Source organism: Podarcis pityusensis, assembly GCF_964106645.2.
Source record: "Podarcis pityusensis genome assembly, chromosome: 3".
Taxonomy (NCBI): domain Eukaryota; kingdom Metazoa; phylum Chordata; class Lepidosauria; order Squamata; family Lacertidae; genus Podarcis; species Podarcis pityusensis.
The window spans coordinates 74,518,244-74,544,501 of NC_138026.1; the positions used below are offsets into that span (position 1 = coordinate 74,518,244).

Sequence of the window (26,258 nt, forward strand, 5' to 3'; positions counted from 1 at the left end):
AGGGGATGGGCGGAAGTGCTCTGTGGGCGCCGCCATCTTGCCGGGGTGGTGGCCGAGCGAGGACAAACCTCCTCCTACGGCGCGTTGCGGATGGACTAAGTGAGCCGGCGAGGAGGAGGAGGAGGAGGAGGAGGAGGAGGACTCGAGCATGGCGGCGACCCCGGCGGCTGGATGCGAGCTGAAGCCGGGGGAGGACGACAGGGAGGAGAAGGGCTCCGCCTCGGTCAGCTGCCTGCTCGACGCCGTCTTGAGCTCCTTGTACGACTTCGGTGCGTGAATGGTCGCGTGCGGGGAGTTGGCGCTTTGCAAGTTGCTCCAGACTCACCACCCTCCTCACCCCCGGAAACTTCTTGCAAGCGTCTCTCTCAGACTCGGGCTGCTCTCGTTTCTTCGGCACATGCTACTTTCAGACGTTACAAAATTCCCGTGCAGCGCTTCCCGGGCCACATGCACACCATGCCTTTAGGAGCAGCGGTCCTGGCTTCCCACCCGCAAGGATTTTGGGAGCTGTAGTTTTAAGGGTGCTGAGAGTTGTTAGGACTCCCCTCTCTCCGAGCTCCCTACTCCCCTCTCTCCGAGCTCCCTACTCCCCTCTCTCCGAGCTCCCTAGGAAGACGAGGGACTGACTGTTAAACTACTCTGAGAATTGTAGCTCTGGGGCTTCCTGACCCTTCTCAGCACCCTTCACAAACTACAGCTCCCAGGATTGTTGAGGGGAAGCCATGACTTGAAAGTGGTCTCATGCATGGTGCTTTAAGTGTATGGTGTAATTGTGGACCCAGTGTATAGGGAATCACGTGTGGTGCTTGGCTGGGGTTTGTTCCGTTTTGCCATCCCTGCTATTAGGCAGATACATGGAGGATGGCTTTTAATCTCCACTGTGAAAGGCAGTATGCTTCTAAACAGGAGTTGTTTTGATCCGGTCCTGCTGTGTGCTTCCCACGAGAATCTGGTTGGCCACTGTGAGAACAGGATGCTGGACTATTTGGGCCATTGGCCAGATCCAGCAGAGTCATTCTTATGCTCTTACTTTGGTTTTACTTCTGGAAAACAGCTGAGTCTTCTTCAGCACTTTTGCAAAGGCATGCTGCTTCAGTGGAGCATTAGAACTTCTTTTAGAAAGCAGGCAGCTTATGATACGGCTTAAACTAATTGGTTGCTACTAGAATTGTTAAAACAATAAAGTAGTAAAGCAGATACTAGTTCAGCAAAGATGTTTGCAACTCCAAATCCAGCAGGCCAGAGTGGATCAAAACTGGTGTAGGAAAGTAATCAAAATTGCCACCTCAGGAACCTCTCTGAGGCTTTTTAGTTCAGTGTCACAATGTCAAAACACAGGGTGGTGGTTAAGGTCTCTCTTCCTTAACCACAATCTATATTCATTGTTGTCCTATGGTAACAGGTCACTCCCTGATTTCATAGGTTCCAAAATAAATGGTCTTTTCATATTTTCCTTCAGGGCCCAGTGGCGTAGCGTGGGGGGTGCATGGGGGGGCGGCCGCACCAGGCGCAACATCTGGGGGGGCGTGCTCGCACTCGCAGCTCTCTGCCCCTACCTGGCTCACTCTCTCTCACTGCAGTGCTGGCTGTGCGAATCCGATCCGAGCCGCTGGGTCGCCGCCCACTGTGGAGGGGGTGGGTGCCAGGCGTGCGGTGCGGAGAGAGAGCGAGGGACTATCTGGGGGAGGGACAGTGCAGCAGCCGCCCAGCACAGCGCTGAGCGCAGGAGAGAACCACACCAGACCAGACCAGGCAGCAGCAAGAAGAAGCTGGCAGCGGCGGCAGGTTAGGGGGCGCAAATTACTTGCCTTGCCCCGGGTTAGGGGGCGCAAATTACTTGCCTTGCCCCGGGTGCTGACAACCCACGCTACGCCGCTGCCAGGGCCCCATCCACTTATAGATTCCCTGCACTTAAAACTAAAACATTTTTTAAAATTAAAGCGGGAGAGATTTTGTGTGTGTTTCCTACATGCTTTGTGGATGTGATCTCTCTAAATAGTAAACATTCATTTTATATTTAAAAAATGATGTGGTATCCAAAATCATTCCAATGCCTTTGTTCCAATGCCTCTGCTAACCATTGTTCACTTTTAAACCACAGGTGAATCATTACCGGATGGGGGTGGAAAGAAAAAGAGCAAAAAGAGAAATTCAAATGAGAAGTTAACATTGGCGGTCAGCAAAACTCAAGTGGAAAATAAAAGCATAATTCCTGAATCTGGTGCAGTACCTTTTGGTAAGAAGAATAGTGCTTCCAGTTTCTTTGAGAGTCTGAAAGATGAACTGGCTTATGACTGTATTCATCAGAAAAGCACTATCCCCAAATCCAGTTCCCCTGATGCTGATACATTTAAATCTGCTCGGTTGGGAAACACATCAGAGATTGAAGTTGTGACATTTCATGGTCGACCTAGAAAGAAGAAAGCTAAACTTGAAATTGCTGAAGATGGTGGTTCTAAGGTAAAGTTAACCAGATTTCAGATCAGACCAACTACAGGTTCTTATTCACTCCAGTTGACTAAATGAGTGGCTGTTTACAAGCCTGTTTCCGTCTACAGAACTCTAAACAAGTTGCCCTAAGCATGTTCACTTAGTAAATAAGACTTACTGGAAACATTTGGACAAACATATCTCAGCTTAAACCTTTTGCCCATGCATGCTGTTCCATTGTTTCTCGTTCATACAACTAGTCAAACCAAGAAGCCGCTAATTAAACACATTGTTCTGTTTTGTCTGAACCAGGGAGCTGTGTTTTGCAGCTTTGGAACAATCAAAGATATTAAGACAACTGTAAACCATAGTTTTATCATCTGGCTTGTTCCGAAGCCAATACAGTAACTATTGGTTCCCTGAGAACCTTTGGTTAATCAGACGCCTCCTGGTTTGACTGCTTGCACTGTGAAGGGAGGGGCAAAGCAGCTGTATGAGCAGGCATAAGTATCTGAAAAGGAGCAAGGCCACTGTGTTTAGTGGGACACATTTCATAATAAATGGGCTCAGGATTGCAGCCAAACAGAACTGAAAGTACTCTAGCATAAGCTGTAGATAAGACTGTAAATCTACATGGTTTGCTTTTATGTGTATATTTTGGAATTGTGACAAAATTTGAAACCTCAAGGATACTTGTTTTATAGAATAAAGGCGAAATAACAGGTATAAGTACTGGCAGAACTCATGTATGTTTTATTAGTATATTTGTAAAATCCTGTGGATAAATAAGATAGTGGAATCGGTTATGAATCTCTTTATGGCCTCTGAAATGAAATTCTGCTCCTAATCTTATTTCTTTAGAAGGATGGCTTTTAAAAGTATGAAATCTGGGCTAAAAAACTCAGTTGGTTGGTATAACAGTAGCCTTTATATAATGTTCTGGAATTATATGTTTAATGGTAATATAAGACACTCCCCAGGTCTTTTCTTTTTTTTTAAGAGGATAATAACAATTTACTATTTATATGCCGCCCATCTGACTGGGTTCCTCCAGCCACTTTGGGCAGCTTCCAACAAATTAAAACACAATACGACATCAAACAGATGTCTTCTAAAAGTCAGATAGTTTATTTCCTTGCTACAGTGGAATTTTTAGGTTTATATCAGCTGTAAAGGTTTTGGGGTTTTTTTTGCTGAGTCAGGATTTTGGTTTATCTACTTCTGTGTTAATTCTTCATGCAATAAAGTACTATCTTATTTTACAGTGTTACCCACACTCAAGACTTCTGTGGTCCTATGCTAGATTCTGACCCATTTTTAGCAATGTTTGCATTAGACATTCCAGTTCCACTCCACTTCTTTCTTGTATCTCACGCTGCTGGTACAGTAGCCTCCTACTGAAACTGGCTTCTGATTGGTGGTTCAACAAGATGTCATGATGGGTGCTGGATTGCCAAACACAAGCATTGTGTAGTAATTAAGTCTAAGTTGCATGGTTTCATTCCCAGAATTTTATCATCAGTTTTTGGGTGTATAGACATGTTCTATAGACAAGTGCTTAGGGCTCTTGCAGTACTGGTTTACGTCATGTGAATGTTGCAAGGAGCTTTGTAAAAGATAGAATGAGCATTGTAATTAAATTAGAACAACAGTTGAACTCCTGAAAGCATCTGTGTGCATGATGACTATTGTCTTCTAAAAAGAAAAATAATTGTGCCAGTTTTGACACTGCAGAATCTCTTTACATGTTTGAAAATTAATAGAGTATATATTTGGTAATGTCTCTATCTGTGAACCATGTATCCTGACCCACGTCATTGCTAACAGGGCATATTGATAAGAGAGCCCAGTGATGCTTTCATTATATTCATTCATTGTCTGTCTACTTCCTAAGGCTATGAGAAGGTAGCATGTTTTATTTAATATCATAAAAGCCTTGAAAGATATATTACCTTTATTCCCATTTTACAGATGACCTACTGAGGCCATGAGATCATGACTTGCCAGCAGTCTAAGGCACAGCAGATATTTAAATTAGACTCTAGGCCAAAGTGCTGTATTGTATTGATCTGGTGCATAGATAAACAAGCTATCATTCAAGTTATCATTACATGGCTGTTGTTCAAGTTGTAACTTCACTTCTCTGTCTCTGGGCAAACAGAACAAAACTTCAGCATTTATGCACCTCCCACAAGCACATATAAAGTGTGCTCATTTGACAGAAGAAATTGATTAGGACTCGGTTATTGGGTTAGGGGTTTTTAATTTATCTCTCCCTTAATCTGAACAAATTCTAGGTTCAAAAAATGTGATGGGAAATTGCAGCAAGAATTCTTATTTTTGCAATCTATTTATTTTTGCAATTTATTAAAAATAGATTTTACACAGTAAATACTACCCTCAAATTCCGAACAGAGTGAATGAAATGTTTACCAATATCCCACCAGAATGCCTCTTAATTGCTTTCTAGCAGCTGTAAACCTGGGCTCAGGTAGACATCCGCTGGAAATATGTTACATAAAATTGATTCATCCCCTGCTGATCTTGCAGCGAAGGTACTCTAACCAAAACAAATGAAGCAAGGCGTTCTCTGACCTAAAAAATATAGGGCTGTAGCACTTTGCAGTGGTTCAAGTCCTATTTGATGAGCATCCAAAGGTCTTTTAACAAGACTTGCCATTACGTCTGGCCACCTCCTGATGTGAGGGTGCAGGTTATTTGAAAACATTTGCAGATGCAGTTGAGATCTTAGCAACCCCAACAACCAGGCTTTTATGTTTTGTCGAAAATAAGAGCTATGGTAAAAAATAAATAAATCTCAGGGCAGGTTTTGACTGGGGGGAAATGCTTAAACAGTTCAAGTTTGTAAACTGTTTTGTAACCACTGGTGCTGTTTGTGCAGACATTGAGGAATGTGAATGAACTGACTATTATGAGAATAGGCAAAACACCTTCTGCTCTCCTTTCTTGCATGAAACGGACAGAACAGGTTCTACATATCTGTAGACATAACAACGGCATTTTTGAATAGAACTGACTCCCAATGCAATGTGAGTAAAAAATGGGCAGAGGGCTTCCCTGAAACCACATGGCACTGGTTGAGACATGGAATTGCAGAAGACTATTGTTGTTGTTTAATCGTTTAGTCATGTCTGACTCTTCGTGACCCCATGGACCAGAGCACGCAAGGCACTCCTGTCTTCCACTGCCTCCCGCAGTTTAGTCAAACTCATGCTGGTAGCTTGGAGAACACTATCCAACCATCTCGTCCTCTGTCGTCCCCTTCTCCTTGTGCCCTCCATCTTTCCCAACATCAGGGTCTTTTCCAGGGAGTCTTCTCTTCTCATGAGGTGGCCAAAGTATTGGAGCCTCAGCTTCACAATCTGTCCTTCCAGTGAGCACTCAGGGCTGATTTCCTTAAGAATGGATAGGTTTGTCCTTCTTGCAGTCCATGGGACTCTCAAGAGTCTCCTCCAGCACCATAATTCAAAATCATCAATTCTTCGGCGATCAGCCTTCTTTATGGTCCAGCTCTCACTTCCATACATCACTACTGGGAAAACCATAGCTTTAACTATACAGACCTTTGTTGGCAAGGTGATGTCTCTGCTTTTTAAGATGCTGTCTAGGTTGGTCATTGCTTTTCTCCCATGAAGCAGGCGTCTTTTAATTTCGTGACTGCTGTCACCATCTGCAGTGATCATGGAGCCCAAGACTATTACAAAGGTGCTATGTGATCTTGTCATTCCTTTTGGGGATGGGTGGGTGTGTTTGGCCTATCTTGTTGATAAGGTTAAATACTTCCACCCACAACGAACAGAGACTAGATTTCCTCCAGTGTAAGGCATACAAACAGAACATCCTGGGAGGGCAAACATTTTGCTGTTTGTATCCCGGAAAATGAGACCCACAGAGTAGGAAATGGTGATGGTGGCTCTGAATTACACAGTCCTTTAGTTTGAACAACATGCCAAATGGTATTTAACTAAGTTGGCTCATGTCAAGTTTGTGGTCAACCAAGACTCCTAGATCCTTTTCACATGTACTGCTCTCAAGCCAGGTGTCACCCATCTTGTATTTGTGCCTCTCATTTTTTTTGTCCAAGTGCAATACTTTACATTTCTCCCTGTTAAAATTCACCTTGTTTGTTTTTGCCCAGTTCTCTAAGAGTACAATGGGCAGAGAAGCACTTTTCACAGTCTTCATGTTTCAGTATACTAAGTTAACTTTTTAAAACACTTGTTTGTCAAGGTTACAGATATCAAACAAAGGACGTAATTCAAGCAAATTTGAAGTGACATTTTGTGTTAAACTTTATATATTCTGTTAAGTAAAAGTTATAGATTTTCTTTTTCTTTTGTTGGAGCTGTGCCAGAAGCATGCAAATCAATGTGCTGGAAATGCATGTGCTATTTTAGCTCTGCAGCACAATCCTACATGCCTTCTCAAAAGTAAGTCCCACGGATCTCAACTCAGCTTACTTCCAAGAAATTATCTGTAGGATTAAAGACTTAATATGTTTGCTTAAATAAAGAATCAGTTGTTCTCTTTTAGTAAGAGCTGTATTATAGCTCTTAATCAAAAGCTGTCCAAAATAAAAGTTTACGCTTTTATGCCATAACCCTGGAATCATGTGACTCTGCAACCACTGCCATAATCTAGTTGTGTGGCAAAATGCACTTCGTTTCAAAATGCTGTTTTGTATTTTTTTTAAATAGGCAGAATTGACTGTTCAAGAAAACCATGCCGCTGACCAAGAATTTAACTTGGAAAAAGTAAGTCTTCATTGTTTTTCTGTTTCAATGCATGCAGATGGCTGATGTCTCAAAGAGACTGCAGATAAATCTGTATTGGGTATTGAATTATGAAATGCTTTATCCCTAAATGATTGCTCTACCAGTGTTCAACGTGCACAGTATTTTGATGGTTGCTAGAAAAAGGTGGTTGTATACCTGTAGGGATCCTGGGTTGTCAGAATGCCATAGTGACAGTCTCTATGTCAAAAAGAAAATCGATTAAACCTCCAAAATGAAACAGGGCACACATAAATGGGAGTTCCTTCTACAGGTATAAAGGTTCCCTGTGTTGCCCAAACTAATCTTGCAATTTTCTTTTAGGCTTCTAGGGGATTTGTGTGGGATTTGGAAAGGGCATGCACAGAACTCTGAAAAAGAAAATCCATGAAAATGTGCTCTGGGAGTGGGGGAGAGAGAATTAGGCTGAGCTATGTTCAGTAGGCCCATTCCCAAATAAGTGGACATAGATTTGCAGCCAAATGCAATTTATTTGATACTGGTAGCAAGTTGTCTTCCATGTTTGGTTATATTTGAGATCAAGAGATGTTTGTGAAGAAAAATTGCTCTTGCAAACCCCAGAGGGAGAAATGCCCATAGAAGTGGTGGATAATTCCATCAAATGCCTCATTCTCCTCATACTGCGTTTTAGTTTTGCCAAATGTTGGTATCCTATACTGTTCCTCTGAAAACACGATTGTGTCATGCTAATCATGCGCTTTTAGTTCTTTTGAAGATGCTGTTAACCATTTTTGTAATGTGCTAGGCCCGTTTGGAAGTGCACCGGTTTGGAATCACTGGTTTTGAGAAAAAAGAGCAGCGAGTTATGGAACAAGAACGTGCAATCATGTTGGGAGCAAAGGTATTGTGTCTCTTTCTCTGCTGAGCTATAAAAAGAGGACATAATTCTTCCCACCACAAGACTCTGGATAGAACTTGGCATGGCAGTTGCACACCCAAGAGATCACTGCCAAACAGCTGGAAGGTAGTAGCATTAGGGATTTTCCAGAGAAGGCAAGAGCAGGAGAGTGAGTACAGTGGTGCCCCGCAAGACGAATGCCTCGCAAGACGGAAAACCCGCTAGACGAAAGGGTTTTCCGTTTTGGAGGTGCTTCGCAAAACAAATTTCCTATGTGCTTGCTTCACAAGACGAAAATGTCTTGCGAGTTCCTGTGGGGTTTTTTTCCTTTCCCCCCCCTTTTTCCCAAGCCGCTAAACCGCTTATCAGCTGATCGGCTAAGCCGCTTATCAGCTGATCGTTAAGCCGCTTATCAGCTTATCGTTAAGCCGCTTAACAGCCCGCTAAGCCGCTAATACTGTAGCGCTAATCCGCTAAACCGCTAATGGGCTTGCTTCGCAAGACGAAAAAACCCGCAAGACGAAGAGACTCGCGGAACGGATTCTTTTCGTCTTGCGAGGCACCACTGTATTGAACTTTTCCTCTGCCTGCCACTACCTTCAGCCCTTACCTGCCACCCCTGCTCCAGTTTTCCTTCCAGTCACTGAGCCTGCAGGCAAGGGGAAAATGGTAGGGCTCTCTGTCTTCTGTTTTTCTGCTGGAAACCACTCCTCACATCACCACTACTGCTATTAGGCAAGAAGGTAAAGGTAAAGGGACCCCTGACCATTAGGTCCAGTTGTGGCCGACTCTGGGGTTGCGGTGCTCATCTCACTTTACTGGCCGAGGGAGCCGGCGTACAGCTTCCGGGTCATGTGGCCAGCATGACTAAGCCGCTTCTGGCGAACCAGAGCAGCGCACGGAAACGCCGTTTACCTTCCCGCCAGAGCGGTACCTATTTATCTACTTGCACTTCCTGCTTTCAAACTGCTAGGTTGGCAGGAGCTGGGACTGAACAACAGGAGCTCGCCCTGTTGCGGGGATTCGAACCGCCGACCTTCTGATCAGCAAGCCCTAGGCTCTGTGGTTTAACCCACAGCGCCACCCGTGTCCCTTGTTAGGAAAGAACTCTAGAATAAAAACTTATTCTGGTATTGCAAGCTCAACACACCCAGAGCTGAGTTTGAACCAGGGGTTGTAAAGGGCTGAACTCTAGAATCAGTTTTTATTCTAGAGTTCAGTCCCTGGTTCAAACTCAGCTCTGGTTGTGTTGAGCTTTCAATACCGGCAATGCATTTGCTTCTAACTGGGAAAATAGTGGGTGGGGGTTCTTGGTTGCATTTCTGGCAAAACAGTCCCCAGTTCATTTTTTAAAACGTTTCGGTGATATGAGTCAGAAGGCTGGAAACCAAGCCAATCCACACATCCCAGAAAGTCATACCTGTGTTAGTAAAGGGGGCCTGTTTTAATGGCATCCCCAAAGTTAAATAATCAAATTCAGATGTTTTAATATTTAAAGAAGCCAAGAATCCTCTTTTGGAGAAGGTTGCACCATCTGTTAAGTTTCTGCTTCAGACTGCCTTTACCTTTTGTATTGATTTGCATGTTGGTGAAATGAGTCATTTTTGAAATTGTTGCAGCCTCCTAAAAAGCAGTATTTGAACTACAAGATTCTGCAGCAGAAAATCAAAGAAATGAAAGCAGCAAAGAAGGAAGAAAACATGACGGTTTGTGTCAAATGTTTCCTATGAAAACAAAATGCAAAGTCCAGCAGCCACTTGCTGGATAAAAGTTCAGGTTTCCACAAGGATCAACATTGGAAAATCTAGTGTGGGGGTTTCTGATGAAGCCACACCAGTGCCCACAGTTGGATAATAACTGTGTCATGTGCCTGGCATAGTGGCTGTTCTAATCAACACTCGTTGCAATTGGGAGCCATGTTTGATTGACTCCGGAGACTACTGGCTAGCTGCTAATGTATACTTACTGCTTTTCATTAACAGGAAAATAAACCTAATTCTCTCAAGAGGCAGAAGAAAAAAGGGCCCGAAGAAAGGTGAGACAGTATTTACGGAACTATATCAATGAGTAGTAAAAGAAACTGGATCTGTTTTCAGCTTTGCTAATGAAGACACAGTAACCGAATGTCAGGCTAGGAACCATAAAAATGCTCAAGGCGTGTGCAAGGGCCTAGGCTTTCCCTGGGGGAATGACTTCTTTTGCACATAATGCTAATTCATAACTAACTGCTAAGGAAATGCACCTTGGTGAATCTTGGATTCACATATATCCCTGCCCCCCTTCTGCTCTCCCCCCTGTAGCCGCAAGGACATAAGAAGGATCTGCTTTTAAATTAACCAGTGTTCTTCATTATGTCTGAAGTTGAGGGAACTCTGGTTTGTTCAAATCGAGGATGGAGGACCTTTTCGAGCCAAAGGGTTGCATACCCTTCTGGGTAGCTTGCTGGGGACCACATATCAGTGGCGAGTGGGCCCAGAAGTAAAAGTGGATGAAACAAAGAGTGTCAATTCACCTTTGTACACTAGAGTAATTTCTAAATGCACTCAACTCATCCCTCTCTGTCCTCAATCCAGGGAGGCAAGGGGCATTGCCCAGGTTCAAGGAAACGTTCTAAGCAGGCAAAAATACTCAAGGAGGGTGTTTAGGGACAAGCGGGAGTGTGGCTGGGGAGGGAACATGACCTGAGGAGAGTCCTGAGGGCCATACAGACAGGCTTCAAGGGCCACATACAGACCCTGGCTCAAGGCTCCCAAACACTGGTTTAAATGAAAATTGGTTTTATCAGGCCAAGATCAAACCATTGTTTATGATCCTTGCTAGTAAGCCACACTTTAAACTAACCAGCATTTCCCAAGTCTGGACATAACAGGAAACTCTAGCTAGATAACAAGTGGATATTTCCACTGTCCTCCGCATGGCAACTCTAGGAGAGGAGGAGCATGTGAGCCTGGTGCTCTTTGCTTCTTATGCACCACGCCCTGAACTATGGATTAATATTGTATGCAAAATGGGTCATTGACTATTTCTTAGAACTGCAGCCTTCTATGCCATTTCACAATCTGCTTTTAGTCCTTTTAGTTTCAAAAGTGAATTTCCATGTTACATAGAGAGCTGTAACATGGGACATGTAGAACTAATTACAGGAATCTTTGGATCCTGAACTAAATTTTTTCCTTTAAGAATAGAAGAATACAAAACAGGTTTTGTTTGGTTTTGAACACACTACTGTGATCTCCTCAGTATAAAACTTTGATAGTTTGTTTTCTGCCAATCTTTTCGCATCCTAAACAGGTAGTAATTTTAGCTACATTGTTGTATTTGGATTTAAAGCATACCTATCTTAAAACATTTCTTGTGAAACCTAAAAGTGGTTAGTATTTTCGTTAGCATCTGATGATACTTTTCTTTTAAAAGCAGAAAATCGAAAAAGAAGAAAAAGCAGAGTATGTTACCAACGGGGCAGGTTGGAACTTTTAAAAACGGCACTCTCATACTTCGAAGTTCTGACATAAAGAAAATAAAGTCTTCTAAAGTCATTAAGTAACGTCACTGCATCATGTTCAAATGGAAAATGAAATGGATAAACTTTGTAGCAAAATAAACTTTTTTTAAAAAAACTTTTCTTTAATCTTTTTATGATCTCTTATTGCTTACCACTCTGATGTCGCATTGAAGAAGGGTAGTTTAAAATCTTTGTAATAAATAAATAAAAATGTTCTTATTCTGAAATTTTGATAAACAAATTTGATAAATTTTGATTGGCGTCCCAGTGAACTTGAAAAAAACAACAGCACCATTGTCTACTGTTTTGCAATATTAAAATGGAAAGGATACGTTGCTGTAAGGATTGTTAAGGAAATTGTTATACAGTTTAACAAACTAATTTAGAAATCTGTAATTAAGAAGAGGGTAAATTTTACAGCCTAACTGCTAATAACTCAGAGCTATGTCATCCTCTATATTTGTGTATTGGATCTCAGAAAGAAATGCATCCACAATGAATGTCCTGTGTTGTCCAGAGTTAATCTCTCACCGCAGTAGATGTTGATGCTCCTCTGGAGTATCAGAGGAGTTGTGTGAACATGTTGTATGAACGTTTCTTGCACCTCTTTCATAGGAGCTTAGAAATTAAGGGTCCTAGCAAGCTGTGCCTGTGACCACTCCACTTCCTGGTATTGGCGTACAAAGACCGAGCACCAGTGTAATCTGTCTTCTGAATAGTAAAGGGTGTTGAGTCCCTGCAGAAAAGATTCCAATCTGAATCTTTTCAAGGATTTCTGGATCAGTATTTCTGAAGTGTTAGCCAGTGCTGCTATTGTCTCTCACAATGGCAAAGTCGCAACCGAAATGTGGCATTCTCCTTGTGGGCCAAGTTCCATGCTGGGCTTCAGTGAACACAGTTTCACAGCTTGAATAGCTGTCTGTGTTTAACTCATAAAGAGACCGTGATTTCAGACTCGTCTGCAATTCGATGAGCCCATTTAAGGGAGCTCGTCTGCTTCTTAAACATACATAATTGTTTGCATTTCTTGCCTGCCTAAGCCAGTCAGAAACACTTAGCCTACAATTATGCTTTACTTTCCAAGTCAAGATCAACAGCAACCAACAATAAAACCACAACCTTTCTCCAGTTGTCTGCAAAGCAGCTGTTTTCAGTGGAACTCTGCCAGGTTCCAACATTTCCTCTCTTCCCCGGTTGTCCTGTTTCAGACTTTCCCCTCAAGTATGCCTCATCTCTTTCCTATGGAGGAGAACAGTGGTAGTGGGGAGCTATGAACAATGGGCCTGACTCCTTTAAAAAGCAAATCAAGAAAGCCAGTGGATTCACTAGCAGAAACTGACAGTATAGAAAGAAGCCAGTCTGAGGGCCAAACTAGAAGGGACCTGCATAGTTTGCCACTGAACGTGTTCTTTGCTTAATAAATAGCCGAAAAGAACATAAGGTAAGGTAAAGGTAAAGGTAAAGGCCCCTGGACGGTTAAGTCCAGTCAAAGGCGACTATGGGGTTGCAATGCTCATCTCGCTTTCTGGCCAAGGGAGCCGGCGTTTGTCCACAGACAGCTTTCTGGGTCATGTGGCCAGCATGACTAAACCGCTTTTGGTGCAACGGAATACAGTGACGGAAACCAGAGCACACGGAAACGCTGTTTACCTTCCTGCCACAATGGTAACTATTTACTTGCACTGGCGTGCTTTCAAACTGCTAGGTTGGCAGGAGCTGAGACAGAGCAACAGGAGCTCACTTGGTTGCGGGGATTCGAACCACCGACCTTCTAATCAGCATGCCCAAGGGGCTCAGTGGTTTAGACAGGCCATTGGCCCATTGAGTGCAGCATCCTCTTCTCATAGTGGCCAACCAAATGCCTGTGAAAAAATAGTGCAGAGGCTGAGACAGACTGGGACTATGGCCTGAGGAGGGGCTCACACTTGCAAAGGAAGGAAACTGAGGAAGTTATTGAAACTTAATGCCCAGCCAATACAAATTCTGTGCTAAGAAAAATCCTCTTGTTTACCTGGATGGGGTGATGTAGAAACTTCTGGCTTTCTGTGTCGTTCAACAGAGGTAAGAGTCGCTCAGCCCAATTTCCCCCCCTGGTCCCATCCACTTCTGGCATCTGGATGGTTGTCCATGAGGGAATGTGGCACTCAGTCTTGCAAGAGGTTCCCCACCCTTGCTGTATATACTGCTTTCAGCTTCCCTTTAAGAAACGCTGGGATACAAATAAGGTCAAGTTTCCAATATCAGAGCTGTTGTTTTTATTAGGTTTTTTTTAAGAGTTTCAGCAAGTGAGGGCAATGTGACAATTTTATTGGGTACTCTTAACAGGCAGCTGCTCACCAGGGTTTCAGACAGGTCTCTCCCAACCCTACCTGGGAATAGAACGGCGGACATTCTGCTCCACCACTGAGCTACAACCCTTCATCAATGACAGTGCTTTGTTGCTAACTAAATCTTGCTGGGAGATTACATGCATGCAACTGTATTTTAGCAGAAAATAAAGGAGACGGTGTCAATGGGTTTGTTGGCAGTGTAATAAGAATTTATTTAAAATTTGTAAAACAGCATAAACTCATACTTTATGTTTTCCAAAAGGGGCAAATACACAAAAGTTTTGACTTGGAGACAATAAGACAAAAATTGTTTTGTTTCCAATTGAAAAAATACAAACTTTGCTACAGGTAGAAAAATTAGAAAAAGTTAAATTTTTCCCCTTACGTGATCTGGTGACATATGTACATTCCACCAGATCTAAGGATATTAACTAGGCTACACGACAGAAACAAAAAGGTCATGATTAGGGAAGAAAACAAGAGTAAATAAATGTATTCTTTACTTAAGCAAACATGAACATAACATGTGACTTTCTTTCCAATTGTTTTTGCCAACATTTAAATTAACGTCTTCCATGCTTTTTTATAACAACTTGAGAAAAAACAGCAGTTCTACCTCATGCATTAATTCTATAACATTTTCATCATACCGTGTCTTCAGGCTGTGCTTCCATTCACTATTTTTTAACAGCTTGGTATTTTTATTGACAGCATTTACCTAACACAGGGTTGTCAACTCCCATGAAACTGAGAAGGGGTTCTGGGTCCTTTAATATTGCATAGCAAAAAATAAATTCTGCTGATTGGCCCTTCCTTGTGAGAGGGAAGCAATGAAAAATATCTGTACCTATTGACTTTTTTCTGTCATGCAGGTATCAATGGCAAAGAATCGGCTTTGAATGCCAACTCTTGGCAAGCCTTCGGACTTTTTACTATTACTCTCCAAGGAGAAATATCAAGCTGGTATGAGTCTGAGGAGCATGGATGTTCCCTGCCTTCTCCTTCTGTTCATTGTGAAAGGAAAGTAAGGAGAATGCCAGGCTGCACTTTGTCTTTTGGGAACATGGTGTGTTTCTGGGCACCCAATCATCTCCTCTCATTCTTTCCTGTAACAGAGTGGGTGTCACAGGGTGGGGACAGAAAAGCTCGTACCAGTTTGAGGTTTCACTTTGGAAATTCACAAGTAAACAAGCTTATTGTCTTAAGACAATAAGTACTCTCAAAGGACAATGTAAATGTATGGTGATGACTACTGTTGTGCAATTTTAAAAGATTAGTGTAATCTTCCATGTGGGAAGAATTTTTAATCTTTGCATGCTCTTGGCCATTTCTAATAGAATGTTCTGTGTCACATCGATAGACTTTTCCCAACAATGGTGTTTAAAAGCCCTTCCGCATGACAATAACGCAGGTACATGAAGTTCCTGTGCAAAGACTTTCTGGAAGTGATCATGTGATTGGTTTCAAGGTCACTGATCTGTTTATAACAGCTATTACAACACCTCTCAATTTGAAATTAAATGTTGCATCCAGTGAGCTCACACTTCTGACATGTTTATTACAGTCTCTTTGCCTGCACTCACAGAAGAGCATGGAAGTCATCATACATAAGAGTTTAAGGACAGTGGAAGAGCCCTGCCACATCAGGCCAAAATCTCACCTATCCCTCCAGCTTGTTCTCACAGTGGCCAGATGCCTGTGGGAAGTTCATAAGCAGGATTTGAGTGCAGCAGCACTATCCCCACGTCTGATTCCCAGCAAGTGATATTCAGAGACAGACCACTGATAGATAGCACTGGAGGTAGAACATAGCCATTTGCATGACAACATTAAAGAGAGTGATAACAAGGCAAAGCCTTGATCATGCCATCAGCGGGATCATGCCATCCTCATTGGTGTTGACATGTAACAGGGCCTTTTCAGTAGTGGTCCCCCATATGTGGAATGCACTTCCTATTGGGGTAGATCTGTCCCCAGCATTATTTCTGGAGCAATTTGGAAACATGCCTGCATACCTGGACATTTGGAGGCTGAAGAACCCTGTTCCTGGCACTCCTTGTATCACTGGACAAAACAATGTTTTCAATTGTAACCGTTTTTATAATGTTTTAACCGGTGCTATTTTTCTAGAAAAAGAGGTGCTGGAACTCACCATGAATACTTCCCTTGTTCTCTTACAATGGCAATGGTGCCCACCTGAGAAGTGCCGGAAATGAGTTTTGGTGAATTCCGGCCCAAATAAAGCTCTGATTGCAACTGTTCTATAATCCTTTCTTTAAGGAAAAGTATGGCTGTGTTTGTTACTCTGGGCTCCTTTGGGAGCCAGGGCAAGGTATAAATTAAATAAATAAAGCTAGTGCCACATTTAAAATCTGTTGCCGCTTGCTATATGCAAGATAAGATTCTCTCCCCAACTCCGCAGGGCAGGGCAGATTTTCAAGTACTCACAATTTCCCACAACAGGGAATATGTGCTGCGGCCAAAAGGAGTCCAGTACTGTATATGGAACGGAAGCTGGTCCATAGTCCTTAGATTACTACACCACAGTCTGGCTGAGAGTGTTCATTCAAGTGTTATCCATGCAGATGGAGACCAACAAAATTACCTTCTTTGGATCTCTATGCAGCAGGTAACACTTGAAATGCAGTTGCCCCATGGATGGCTTGCCTTGTGCAGAGAGCCTCTCTGCCAGAGTACTTAGCGTGCTGGAATGAACAATTTGAGCCAGACATGTAGATTGATGGGTCTGATCATGTTGGGTTTTTATTTCTCATCAAATTGCCACTCTCTTTCCTGACCAGGATGTGTGAAAGGAACTACTGGGGGGTGGGTGGGGTTGTTGCTTTTAGAGAAATCTCCTGAATGCGGTAGATTTATCCAGCCCTAGGTTAGAAACCCACTGAAATAATTAAATTAGACTGTGTGAGGATGTAGATATCATGGTGTTTGTGGAATTCTAGAGAAGCCTGGCTATGCGTATTTCATTTTAAATCAATTTGTGCTTGGTTTTGCTGCCCTGTTTGATTCTGAAATAAATATTGTCAATAAAAATAGGTAACTGCTCATTAAAAAAGAAAGAAAGAAAGAAAGGTTAAACATTAGCAATAACAAGCCACCTCCACTATATTCTTGTATTGATTGGGTTTGGTAATTTAAACTGTGGAAGGACTCACTGAGGTTACGAGGTGACTTTATGACTACACTCTACTGCACTTCCTACAATTAATGTTTCAATTTTTCTATTCAAGGATGCTGTAAAGGTAGCTCAAAACCCAGGGTTAGACTTTACAGAACTGTACCATAACTCTGCCTCATCATCCTTGCATGCAAGCTGTGGGTAGGGGAAAAAATACAGAAGAATCCAACTGAGATTTCTTGTGCATTTCTGCCTCTTGAAGTCTAAGGGCCAGGCTAGAGCTGACATTCATTGTGTGAATGTAATTAATATGTAAATAGCAGCTGCAGGGAAGCCTGAGCAGCTTCAGTATTGCAGGAGTTGGGAAGGGAGAGTTCATCAAACATTGTCTCTCCAAAGCTGCTGCTTGCGTTTCAAGGGAAGCTTCCATGTACACCAATGGAGGGCTCCTCTAAGTTGCAAATTTCAGTTTCCATGTCTGTCTGTATGTATATGGAAGGACCATGACAGGAGAGAAAGAGAATCTCCTTCTCCCGAGCTCACGTGAACCCAAGGCTACACAGGCTTCCCAGCCCTCCCTGGGCTGCTAGTTGCACAACAAACAACGTACACACTGATTACATTCATGCAATATATAGTGTGGTCCCCAGTTTCAATGTACACCTCTCCCCTGAAACACACCCATAACCTAAGAATCCCACAAGCCTTGTGGAGGCTCAAGTTTTGTGATTTCAGCCACCTAAAAAAGAGGTGTGGGTGGGTGGGTGTGAAACAGGCTTCCATGCACATGTGACTCAGTCTGGAACACCTACCTCATATATTATGCTCTGAGTGTGGTGGAGGAGCGAGACATATTTCAGTTCTTCCTCCACCGCACAGAGAGGATTGCCGATCTGGTAGATGTACGGATCAGGCTCAAGCTGCAGGCAAATCAGAGCTGGCGTTGTGTACATCTAGAATATGGATTGCACCGGATAGCAAACTGCAGTGCCTTGCATTGTGGTGGGTGGCGGAGCCATAATCTCTTAAAACTTATTGTCCATATTAAAAGAGGAGGATAAAAGTCAAAACAACACACTTTGTCTTTCTCTAAAACACCTAAAAAACTTGGAAACCAAGTGTGTTCCCCCCCCCCTTTTCGTTTTGCGGAACAAGTCTTTAAAAAAATCTACAGCACTACAATGGAATGTGACCACGAATCAATAACTGACTACGCCGGTACATTACAATGCATTATATACACTAAGATGGATTGGTATGTATACATAATACATTACATTACATATTAATATCTCCTCTTAAAACTCTGATATAGCTTATTTCACCTTCCCCCCTCCCCTCAGTCCAATATATTTTGGCTATAATCCAAGGTAAATTAGACACTTTTAAGCCCATGGTGGCTTTAGGTAAACTGTCGAACTGTGGCCTTTCTCTTTATACTTTGTTCTTTCATTAATACAGTCAGGACTCAGGAGGGACATGCTCTCTGGCCTGCCTTCTAAATCTGAAAAAATCCAATTTGCAAGTCGGACCTGAATAGGTCAACTCAGGCGGTAACTCTACCCTCTTACCTGGAAGAAGCCCCACTGAACTCAATGAAACTTACTTCTGAGTAAACACCACTGTCCTTTCTGCAGTACATGGGAAGCTGCCTTAAACTGAGTCCATTCTCCAGCTCAGTATTGTCTACACCAAGTGACAGTGACTTTCCAGGGGAGATGGGGAATTATCCCCAGCCCTACCTGGAGATGCCAGAATTTGAATCTGGGACCTTCTGCATGCAAAGCAGATGCTCTACCACTGAGCTATGTCCCTTCAGACAAAGATTTCTTTTTCCTAAAGAGAAAACAGTTTCCCGCAAGGCGGGGAGATGGAATGAATGACGTATAGAATGAAATCAGCAAAAGTAGGGTTTTCTATTTTAAAAATCTGTCAGTAGGAAGGAAACCATTGAGCAACTGCATATCATTTTTTCTTCTAATTAATTGCAGCAGTATAAAATGGGGCCGTTTTGTCAGGGAAAGTTATGAAGGCGGAAGAATGACAATGGATAGTTCTCTACACTGCACAGTAAGTAAAAGGCTTTTCATCATTCCTGAAACATCTCTCTCTCTTCCTCCTGACCCCCACAATTGATAAAGACAACTGAGTAATGTGGATTCATCAGTTGAGGTCTTCAAAGGGGATGGAGGAAAATTTGGGGGGCCACTCCTTCAAAGATTCAAAGTTATTACATAAAAAGAAACAGCTAGAGAAGCGGGAAGCTAATGGTGGGTCTGCAATGTCATAAAGCAGGGTTGCTAATTTTTGAGAAAAAATACTGTAGCCAGTAGCAAAAGCTTTGTAGCAGTTGTCTGAAATAATTATATGAATAAAAGTCAGCAACAGCATTTTCCTTTAGTGTAAATGCACAAATTGCGTAGTCCATGCTTGCATACTAATAATCAGATAGCTGAGCTGGGTTATTAGTGTATGTTTTCCTGCAGGGACCCTCTGTTGCAATTCATTCTAGCTTATACGATTTATCATTGCCTTTTTTCGTCCTCCTGTTGTTCTTGTTCCCACAGCTGCATAGCTGGGAACTGAGGGAAGCCCAGTTGTGCAAGCAGAAGTCCTTGCACGTGGCTTCCGCTGACAGTGCTTCTTAGGTGAATCCAGCCTAACATATTTTTAACAGCTCTTTTTAGTACTTCCTATGTTACATGCTTTTTGTATGCACCAGAAATATTTAAAGGGTACACCTAAAAATGCAAAAGCTGCAAACTCATTCCTATGAAATGGCCCTTAGTTTTGATAAAAGGGAGGTGGAGATTCTGTCTAGTTTATTCTTCCCTTAGAATCCGAGAAAGAACAGAAATGGAGAGGATTATTCACTTCTCCACAGCAAGGAAGAATCCCCCTTCCAATTGCATGCATTGCCTTCAGTCTTCTAAGCTTGTGGTACACCTTTTTTTTTAGTCACAATCTACAAGAAAAGTCTAGTGCAAGTGCACCACACCAATTTATGGTGCCATATCTATATATACACAGAGAGAAATTATAAAAAAAGAACTCTGCAACAGGTGTATAAAAATGATTTCAAATCCCTTTAAAAATTGGATTGCAAGAATTTAAATTGCAAGGGATCATTGAAAGTGAAGATAGAAGCTCAATCTAACACTAACAAGCAGTGCTGCTTTACTGCTAATAAGAAAAGCCCAGTGTTCTCGGTATCAAGGTTGTATAACAAGGAATATATTACTGAAATGTGGCACTAACATTCAACTGTGATTCCGAAATATTTTACTAAATGGGACTAATACCAATGGGATTACTGGGTTTCTTGGGCCTATCTGTTGGCTTTAGGCTGGATCAGAAACAGAACCCTCTTAGTCTTTTGCATCACCTTATTCCCAATGCTCACCTCTGGCCCATAAAGCTGTTGTGATTCACAGGAGCAAAATGGCTGCCCAGCCATTTGGGAATCATGGCCGTATGATGTATTTCCAAAGAAGTACTGTATAATAAGTCATTACTATCTGTACAAGTTCTAAATTCAGACAAGGCTTAGGTCACAGTGAGCAGGGTCCATAAGATGTTAGGTGAGGTAGGCTTGATGCTGAACCCTTTGATAACTTTTAAACAAGAAATTCAATAAATAGAACAGCATTTGTCGCTACTGTCAATATATCACAGTCATATAGAAGTATCTTAAAATTAAAGTAGCATAATAAAAAGAGCTACATCTTAACAGAAAGCACCTTTGCTTGCAGGCTTAAGAGGGGAAATTACACATTTTCACGGGGTTGGTTGGATCCAAATGCTTCCTTCCTCCAATGGAAATAACTTGCTGTAATGGAATGAGTTTCCCCCCCATCAGTGGAAGGACTCTTTCCAGACCATTCTGTCAGAGAAAGGGAACCTTTCTGTCCAACCCACTGGTATTCTTTCCTTGGCAGTCTTAGTGTCTGTTTGCTACTTGCAAGACTGGAGGAAACAGGGATTGAAAGAAAAAGTTGGAATTGCATGGAAATGTTTAACTGGTGGTTCCCCCCATTTCTTCACCATGAGATTCCTAATTCTCCCACTTCTTAATCCTTCCCCAATAACTCTCCACTGTTATAGTACTCTCTGCATACATGCATGGAAAGCTCATTTGAGGTGCGTATGAAGTTCCACATCGAATCACAGAAACTATGATAGGGATGCATTTGGATCAATGCACATGAGATGCTGTTGTGTAGTAGTTCTAGGAATTGTGTGAAGCCCAATCACTGAATCCTTGCAGCAGTATAAGCATGATAATCACAAATTCAGTTGATGCATTAAATTCAGTTTCCATGTCAAATGCACACCCCTGTGCACCACAGATTTCCATGTAATATACCTGTATGAATAATAAATAACGACTAGAACTCCACATGTACGATGAGTGGAGGATGCCTACCATGCTGTTCTGAACAGTAAATGTCTGCATGCAATGGCATGCCTAGTCTCCATGGTTCTGAGGTGCTGATTTTCAGGGCCACATTTGATTTCAGCAGAAGTGTCACAGCAATGTATTTTTACAATGCAATGTATGAGCTAGAATGTCATAGGCAACTCCCATTATCTCTGATGTTCAGAAATGTATGCTGGAGATAATGTGTTTTGCTAATTATTATACCCATGGACTCACATACTGCAGATGCTGGGATGACTCCTGGCCCAATTTAACATCTGAACTAGCCAAGGTTTTCTTTTAAAAAAAAACAAAAAACAAATAAACCACATGCTACATATCAGTATGTCCCATATCTGAGGTGTTATTCAAGGCAGAAAGCTGGATTTGGAATGTATAAAATTCTTATACAGTCGTACTTTGAAAGTCGAATGGAATCCATTCCAGAAGTCCTTTCGACTTCCAAAACATTCGAAAACCAAAGCGTAGCTTCTGGACTTCTCGGAAGCTGTGGAAGCCCTGTCGGACATTCAACTTCCAAAATTAGTTCACAAAGCAGAACAGGTTTGCAACATTGGGCAGCCAAAACATTCGGGAACTGAGCTGTTCGATTTCCAAGGTACAACTGTATTAACTAAGGGCACATAATTATATCAGTGTTATAGCAGATGAGCAGAATGTTCTTGTGATATATCCATTTCTGGTGTCCTTAATTTCAGACTGCCGGTCAGGGACTGGGTGTCTTTCCTGCTTCCCGGCAAAACATATTCCCCATGCATATAAAACTAGCATATCAGGGAGATGGTTTTAGGTAAGAGGTGGGGAAGGGGTAGTTCATCATATATTGCTCAACTACATCTCCCATCATCCCTGACCATTGGCTATAGTAGCTAAGGCTAATGGGAGTTGGAGTCCAACAGCATTTAGAAGGTTACCGTTTCCCCACCCCTGTTCTACGCTAGAGTTTTACCTGGCTCTTTCTGTGGAAGACCATTTCAGCATTCCTCCCCAACTCCTGCAACAACACCTGCATCACCTGGGACTTCTGTTGGCATGTGTTGCTTTTTAACAGGAGGAGAGCATGTGTATTAGCCTAGATGCACATCTAAATGTACAAAGAGTGATAGCATCATTAGAAAGGTAAATAATTGGTAAAATAATACTCTGAAAGAACATATGGTGAAGTTATGTAAGAACTTGATTGAGCAAGGCCTCATCTTCATCCAGACTAAAGTAATGGCTGCATGATGTTGATAATACTAACCATCTCATCACAGACTGGAACATTTGCTACCCTATGGCAGGATTTCAACAATATTTCCTTGCATCATAGATCATGGTACATGAAACATGGAACAAGGACTGAGTGCTCCTTCCTCCACCTCTTGAAATCTGCCTTCAGTACTTAGTTCCTGGCTTGGTATTAAACCAGAGTCCTCTATTATGTCTGATCAGAGGAACTGTGACTTAGGACTCAGCTACATAAGTAAAAAAAAAAAAAAGGAAAAAGGAAAAAAAGCAATATAAATGTGTTATAACACTGAGACACCATATGGTGCTGTAGAGTTCGATTCTTTGGCAATGTGATTTCCCATTATGAGCTTTACAACACATTTTCCAGAAACAGTTTTTTGATGTGTCTAGATCCAGCCTTAATCTCATTAACTAACCAGGTTTAGTATCCTAGTTAATTAATTGTGATTAACCCAGATTTCCCTGGTTCAGACGTACAGTAATGGGGAACTCTGGCTTAATGTCAAACCAATAATTAAGTGCTGAAGCTGGCATATAGAGAGGAGGGGTAAAGAAAGAAGGAGTAGCCCACTTTGACCATGGTTTATGAAGCCAAGAAAAAATGTCTGAACCTGGCCACTAGACCTCATACTAAATACATATTTGCATTTAAAGTACATCAGGGATAGGTAACTACTGGGATCACAGAAGCAGGGTGGAGAGATGCATCCTTCCTAAAATCATTCCTTTGAAGCTGCTCTTTGAGCTGGGAGCAACCCACCCACCCTGGCTGCCAATGAATAGCACCACATCAGCTAATTTTATTATTTTTTAAGTGTGCTAAATGCACAGACACAGTTAATGTCACATCTAGTTTGGCCCTAAAAACGAAGTTGTTGCTACGTGCTGAGAGATTGACTCAGCTGGCATCTCAGATAGCCATGAAACAACTTCAAAAAGGGCTTAACTGCAATCCAACAAATACTTGTGGAAGAATATGTATGAGTGATAAGTTAAGCAAAGTCCATTTTGCTAGACTGGAAGAAGGAGGATATGAATGGTATATGGTTTAGTGGTTTTGTTAATTAAGTCCTGTTGAATAATAGAATATTGACTAGAAAGGTGGAGTGGGGGACATAGGTAAAAGAAGAGGATCTAAAATCACATAAAGATGTTAAAGATTTATTATTATTTTACTGAGTAGATATGGGAACTCTGCTTTGTTGCCCCACATGTTCTTATCTGTGTTTTAATGAGTGAATCTCTTCCAGAGATCTGCTCTGTTTGCAAATCATTTGATTATATTCTCAACCACAAAGTCACAAATCATGAAGTTACATTAGTGCTGCATGAGCTTCAGTCAAGTGCTGCAAGCAGCTACACCAGTGCAGAGGTCTGGTAGCATTATTCTGCAGCAATCAGTTTGAGGCCTGCAGCATATATTGCTTTAAAAATGGTAAGTCCTTGCTCACAGTGGAATCACTGAGAATTATGCTACTGACCTCAGTGGGATCACAAACAATTTCATTCCTGTTTCATCATGCCCAAATCTGGAGGATGCCTCAGAGGTCACTTAGTCCAAATCCCACCAGTGGGACTGGGTCCTTTATATCCAAACAGTACCTACAGTATTTGGACTGTTATCATCCACATTCAGAGACCGGAATGGAAAACAATAACAACAATGAATTTAATCCCAGTCTAATCAATGGTGATAAAGTACTTTTCACTTTCTCTGGCATGTGCCACTTGAGTGGCTAAAGGAAAAATGGATGAAAAGGAAAATGAGGCATTTTTTGATATTAAAAAAATCCACTTATGTGATTGACTTTAGATGGGCAGACCAATCAGGTTTCACGCACTGCTAATGCACAGGAAATTTGGTGATGCAAGCACTCTCAGAAGGCTGTAACATTTTGAAATGCATGTAGACAAAAAACAGCGTTAGGTTACTTAAGTCTAATAACCAATTCTGATTTTGATCTAAATGACGAATGCTTCGTATATATTTATGCCAAAATCTATTTAGAAAGATTATAAAATCCAGCTCAGATTTACGTAAGAGGAGCTCAGTTGCTCGGCAGCTTTGGTGGTCTGACAGTCTGAGGTACCTCGAGTCCTGTGTGCAGAGTCACCTGCGAGGAGAAAAAAACGAAAGAAGACTGAAAACTTGAAGATGAAGCAGGAAACCTTCAACTATACCATGAGTTTGATAGCATAGGAACTAGTCAACGTGGAAGGGCTTCTCATCAGTTTAAAAAGACAGTTCTGACCACTTGAAGTTGCCCTTTTGACAAATTAGAACTCCCTCCCTCCCCCTCACAAGTAGACAAGGGGAGCCAACATAATGGTTGGACTCCCAAATCCCATCAGCTCCAGACAGCACAGTCGATGGTCAGGGAAGATGGCAGTTGTTAGCCTGTTATATGTGAAGAGCACCACTCTGACTACTGCTGTTCCAGGCAATTGCTAAGTAGAAACATTTTGTGGAATACTTTCACAGCCTTAGTTAGCTATGGAGTCTCCATGCATTGTGTGGAGAAACTCCATAACCTTGCCAGACTAGAGAAGCTCCTTAGCCTCAGGCCTGAAAATGCTGTGTGGGTCAGAAGTTAGTCTAAAGCAGACTTTCTCAACTGGGGTTCCATGGAAACCCAGGGTTCTGTGAGAGGTCGCTAGGAGTTACCTCCTCTCATCTCTTTCCTGACACAACAATGAACGTTATTGGACAACATTGCCACTCCCTCACCCTTTCTGCACATGCATGCTTCTGTTCCCCCATGATTCACCCATGAAAATGGCAGGAAAGATCTGTATGCAGGTATACAGCCCCACATTTCACTTTACTCCTGAGTTAATGGGGTTGCAAGCAGATTTTTTTCTGGAAGCAATTAACGTGGAATTGAGTGCTAAACTCTCACTATATCCCACTAGATTTCTGGAAGAGTCTTTTATATCAGGGGTTGGCAAGGTTTACCTTGCCTGGGCCGGTTCACTCCAGTGGAGATCCCTCTGTGGGCCGGATTGCGCGCGGGGACTCGCCGAGCGGGCGGCTCGGTTCGGGGGTAGGTTAAACTACCCCCTTGGGCTGCTTGTGGCCCATGGGCCTTAGGTTGCTGACCCCTGTTTTATATCATGTGAAAGCTCAAATATAGTGTGGAAATTAGAAGTTAGGGAAGTGTCAGAGAAACAGAATACACTGCTTGTGTGAATGCAGCCCAAATGACTGCCTGCCCTGCCCACACCCAGAATCACCTCAGTTAAGGGGGAATTTATACAGGATATATAAAGAGTGTCTGGTAGACCTTTATCTACAGTGGTACCTTGGTTGTCAAACTTAATCCATTCCGGAAGTCTGTTTGACTCCCGGAACTGTTCAAAAACCAAGGCACGGCTTCCAATTTGCTGCAGGAGCTTCCTGCATTCAATCGGAAGCCGTGGAAGCCACATCGGACGTTTGGCTTCCAAGAACGTTTAAAAAACGGAACACTTACTTCTGTGTTTTCGGCGTTTGGGAGCCAAAATGTACACATACCAAGGCATTCGAGAACCAAC

At 42.3% G+C, this 26,258-nt stretch overlaps 2 protein-coding genes across 6 annotated transcripts in view; one reads left to right on the forward strand and one right to left on the reverse strand.

Annotated features, from left to right (window-relative positions):
• The first annotated feature begins 21 nt into the window (after positions 1 to 21).
• Positions 22 to 11,811, forward strand: FSAF1 (40S small subunit processome assembly factor 1). Of its 2 annotated transcripts, none has more exons than XM_080998655.1 (7): positions 22 to 269; positions 2,102 to 2,460; positions 7,149 to 7,205; positions 7,990 to 8,085; positions 9,702 to 9,788; positions 10,065 to 10,117; positions 11,497 to 11,811. In XM_080998655.1, exons 1-7 carry the CDS (start codon positions 149 to 151, stop codon positions 11,624 to 11,626), a joined length of 903 nt encoding a protein of 300 aa, XP_080854781.1. In that variant the 5' UTR covers positions 22 to 148; the 3' UTR covers positions 11,627 to 11,811. The 2 variants fall into 2 exon arrangements, with proteins under 2 accessions (XP_080854781.1, XP_080854782.1); XM_080998656.1 differs by having other exon boundaries at positions 23 to 269; positions 11,500 to 11,811.
• Positions 11,812 to 16,197: 4,386 nt separating this feature from the next.
• The window catches only part of TRIM67 (tripartite motif containing 67), a 43,864-nt gene continuing 33,803 nt past the window's right edge, over positions 16,198 to 26,258 (reverse strand). For all 4 annotated transcript variants that reach the window (XM_080998629.1, XM_080998627.1, XM_080998628.1 and 1 more), the window contains exon 10: positions 16,198 to 24,838. In XM_080998629.1, the coding sequence (XP_080854755.1) occupies positions 24,773 to 24,838 (66 nt within the window). In that variant the 3' untranslated portion in view covers positions 16,198 to 24,772. The remainder of the gene's footprint in view (positions 24,839 to 26,258) is intronic.

Excerpts from the sequence above, each read along its gene's own strand:
- FSAF1 (XM_080998655.1), top strand. The coding sequence starts at position 149 with ATGGCGGCGACCCCGGCGGCTGGATGCGAGCTGAAGCCGGGGGAGGAC. Across the intron at positions 2,461-7,148 it reads CTGAAGATGGTGGTTCTAAG|GCAGAATTGACTGTTCAAGA; the intron begins GTAAAGTTAACC and ends TTTTTTAAATAG. Across the intron at positions 9,789-10,064 it reads AGAAGGAAGAAAACATGACG|GAAAATAAACCTAATTCTCT; the intron begins GTTTGTGTCAAA and ends TTTCATTAACAG.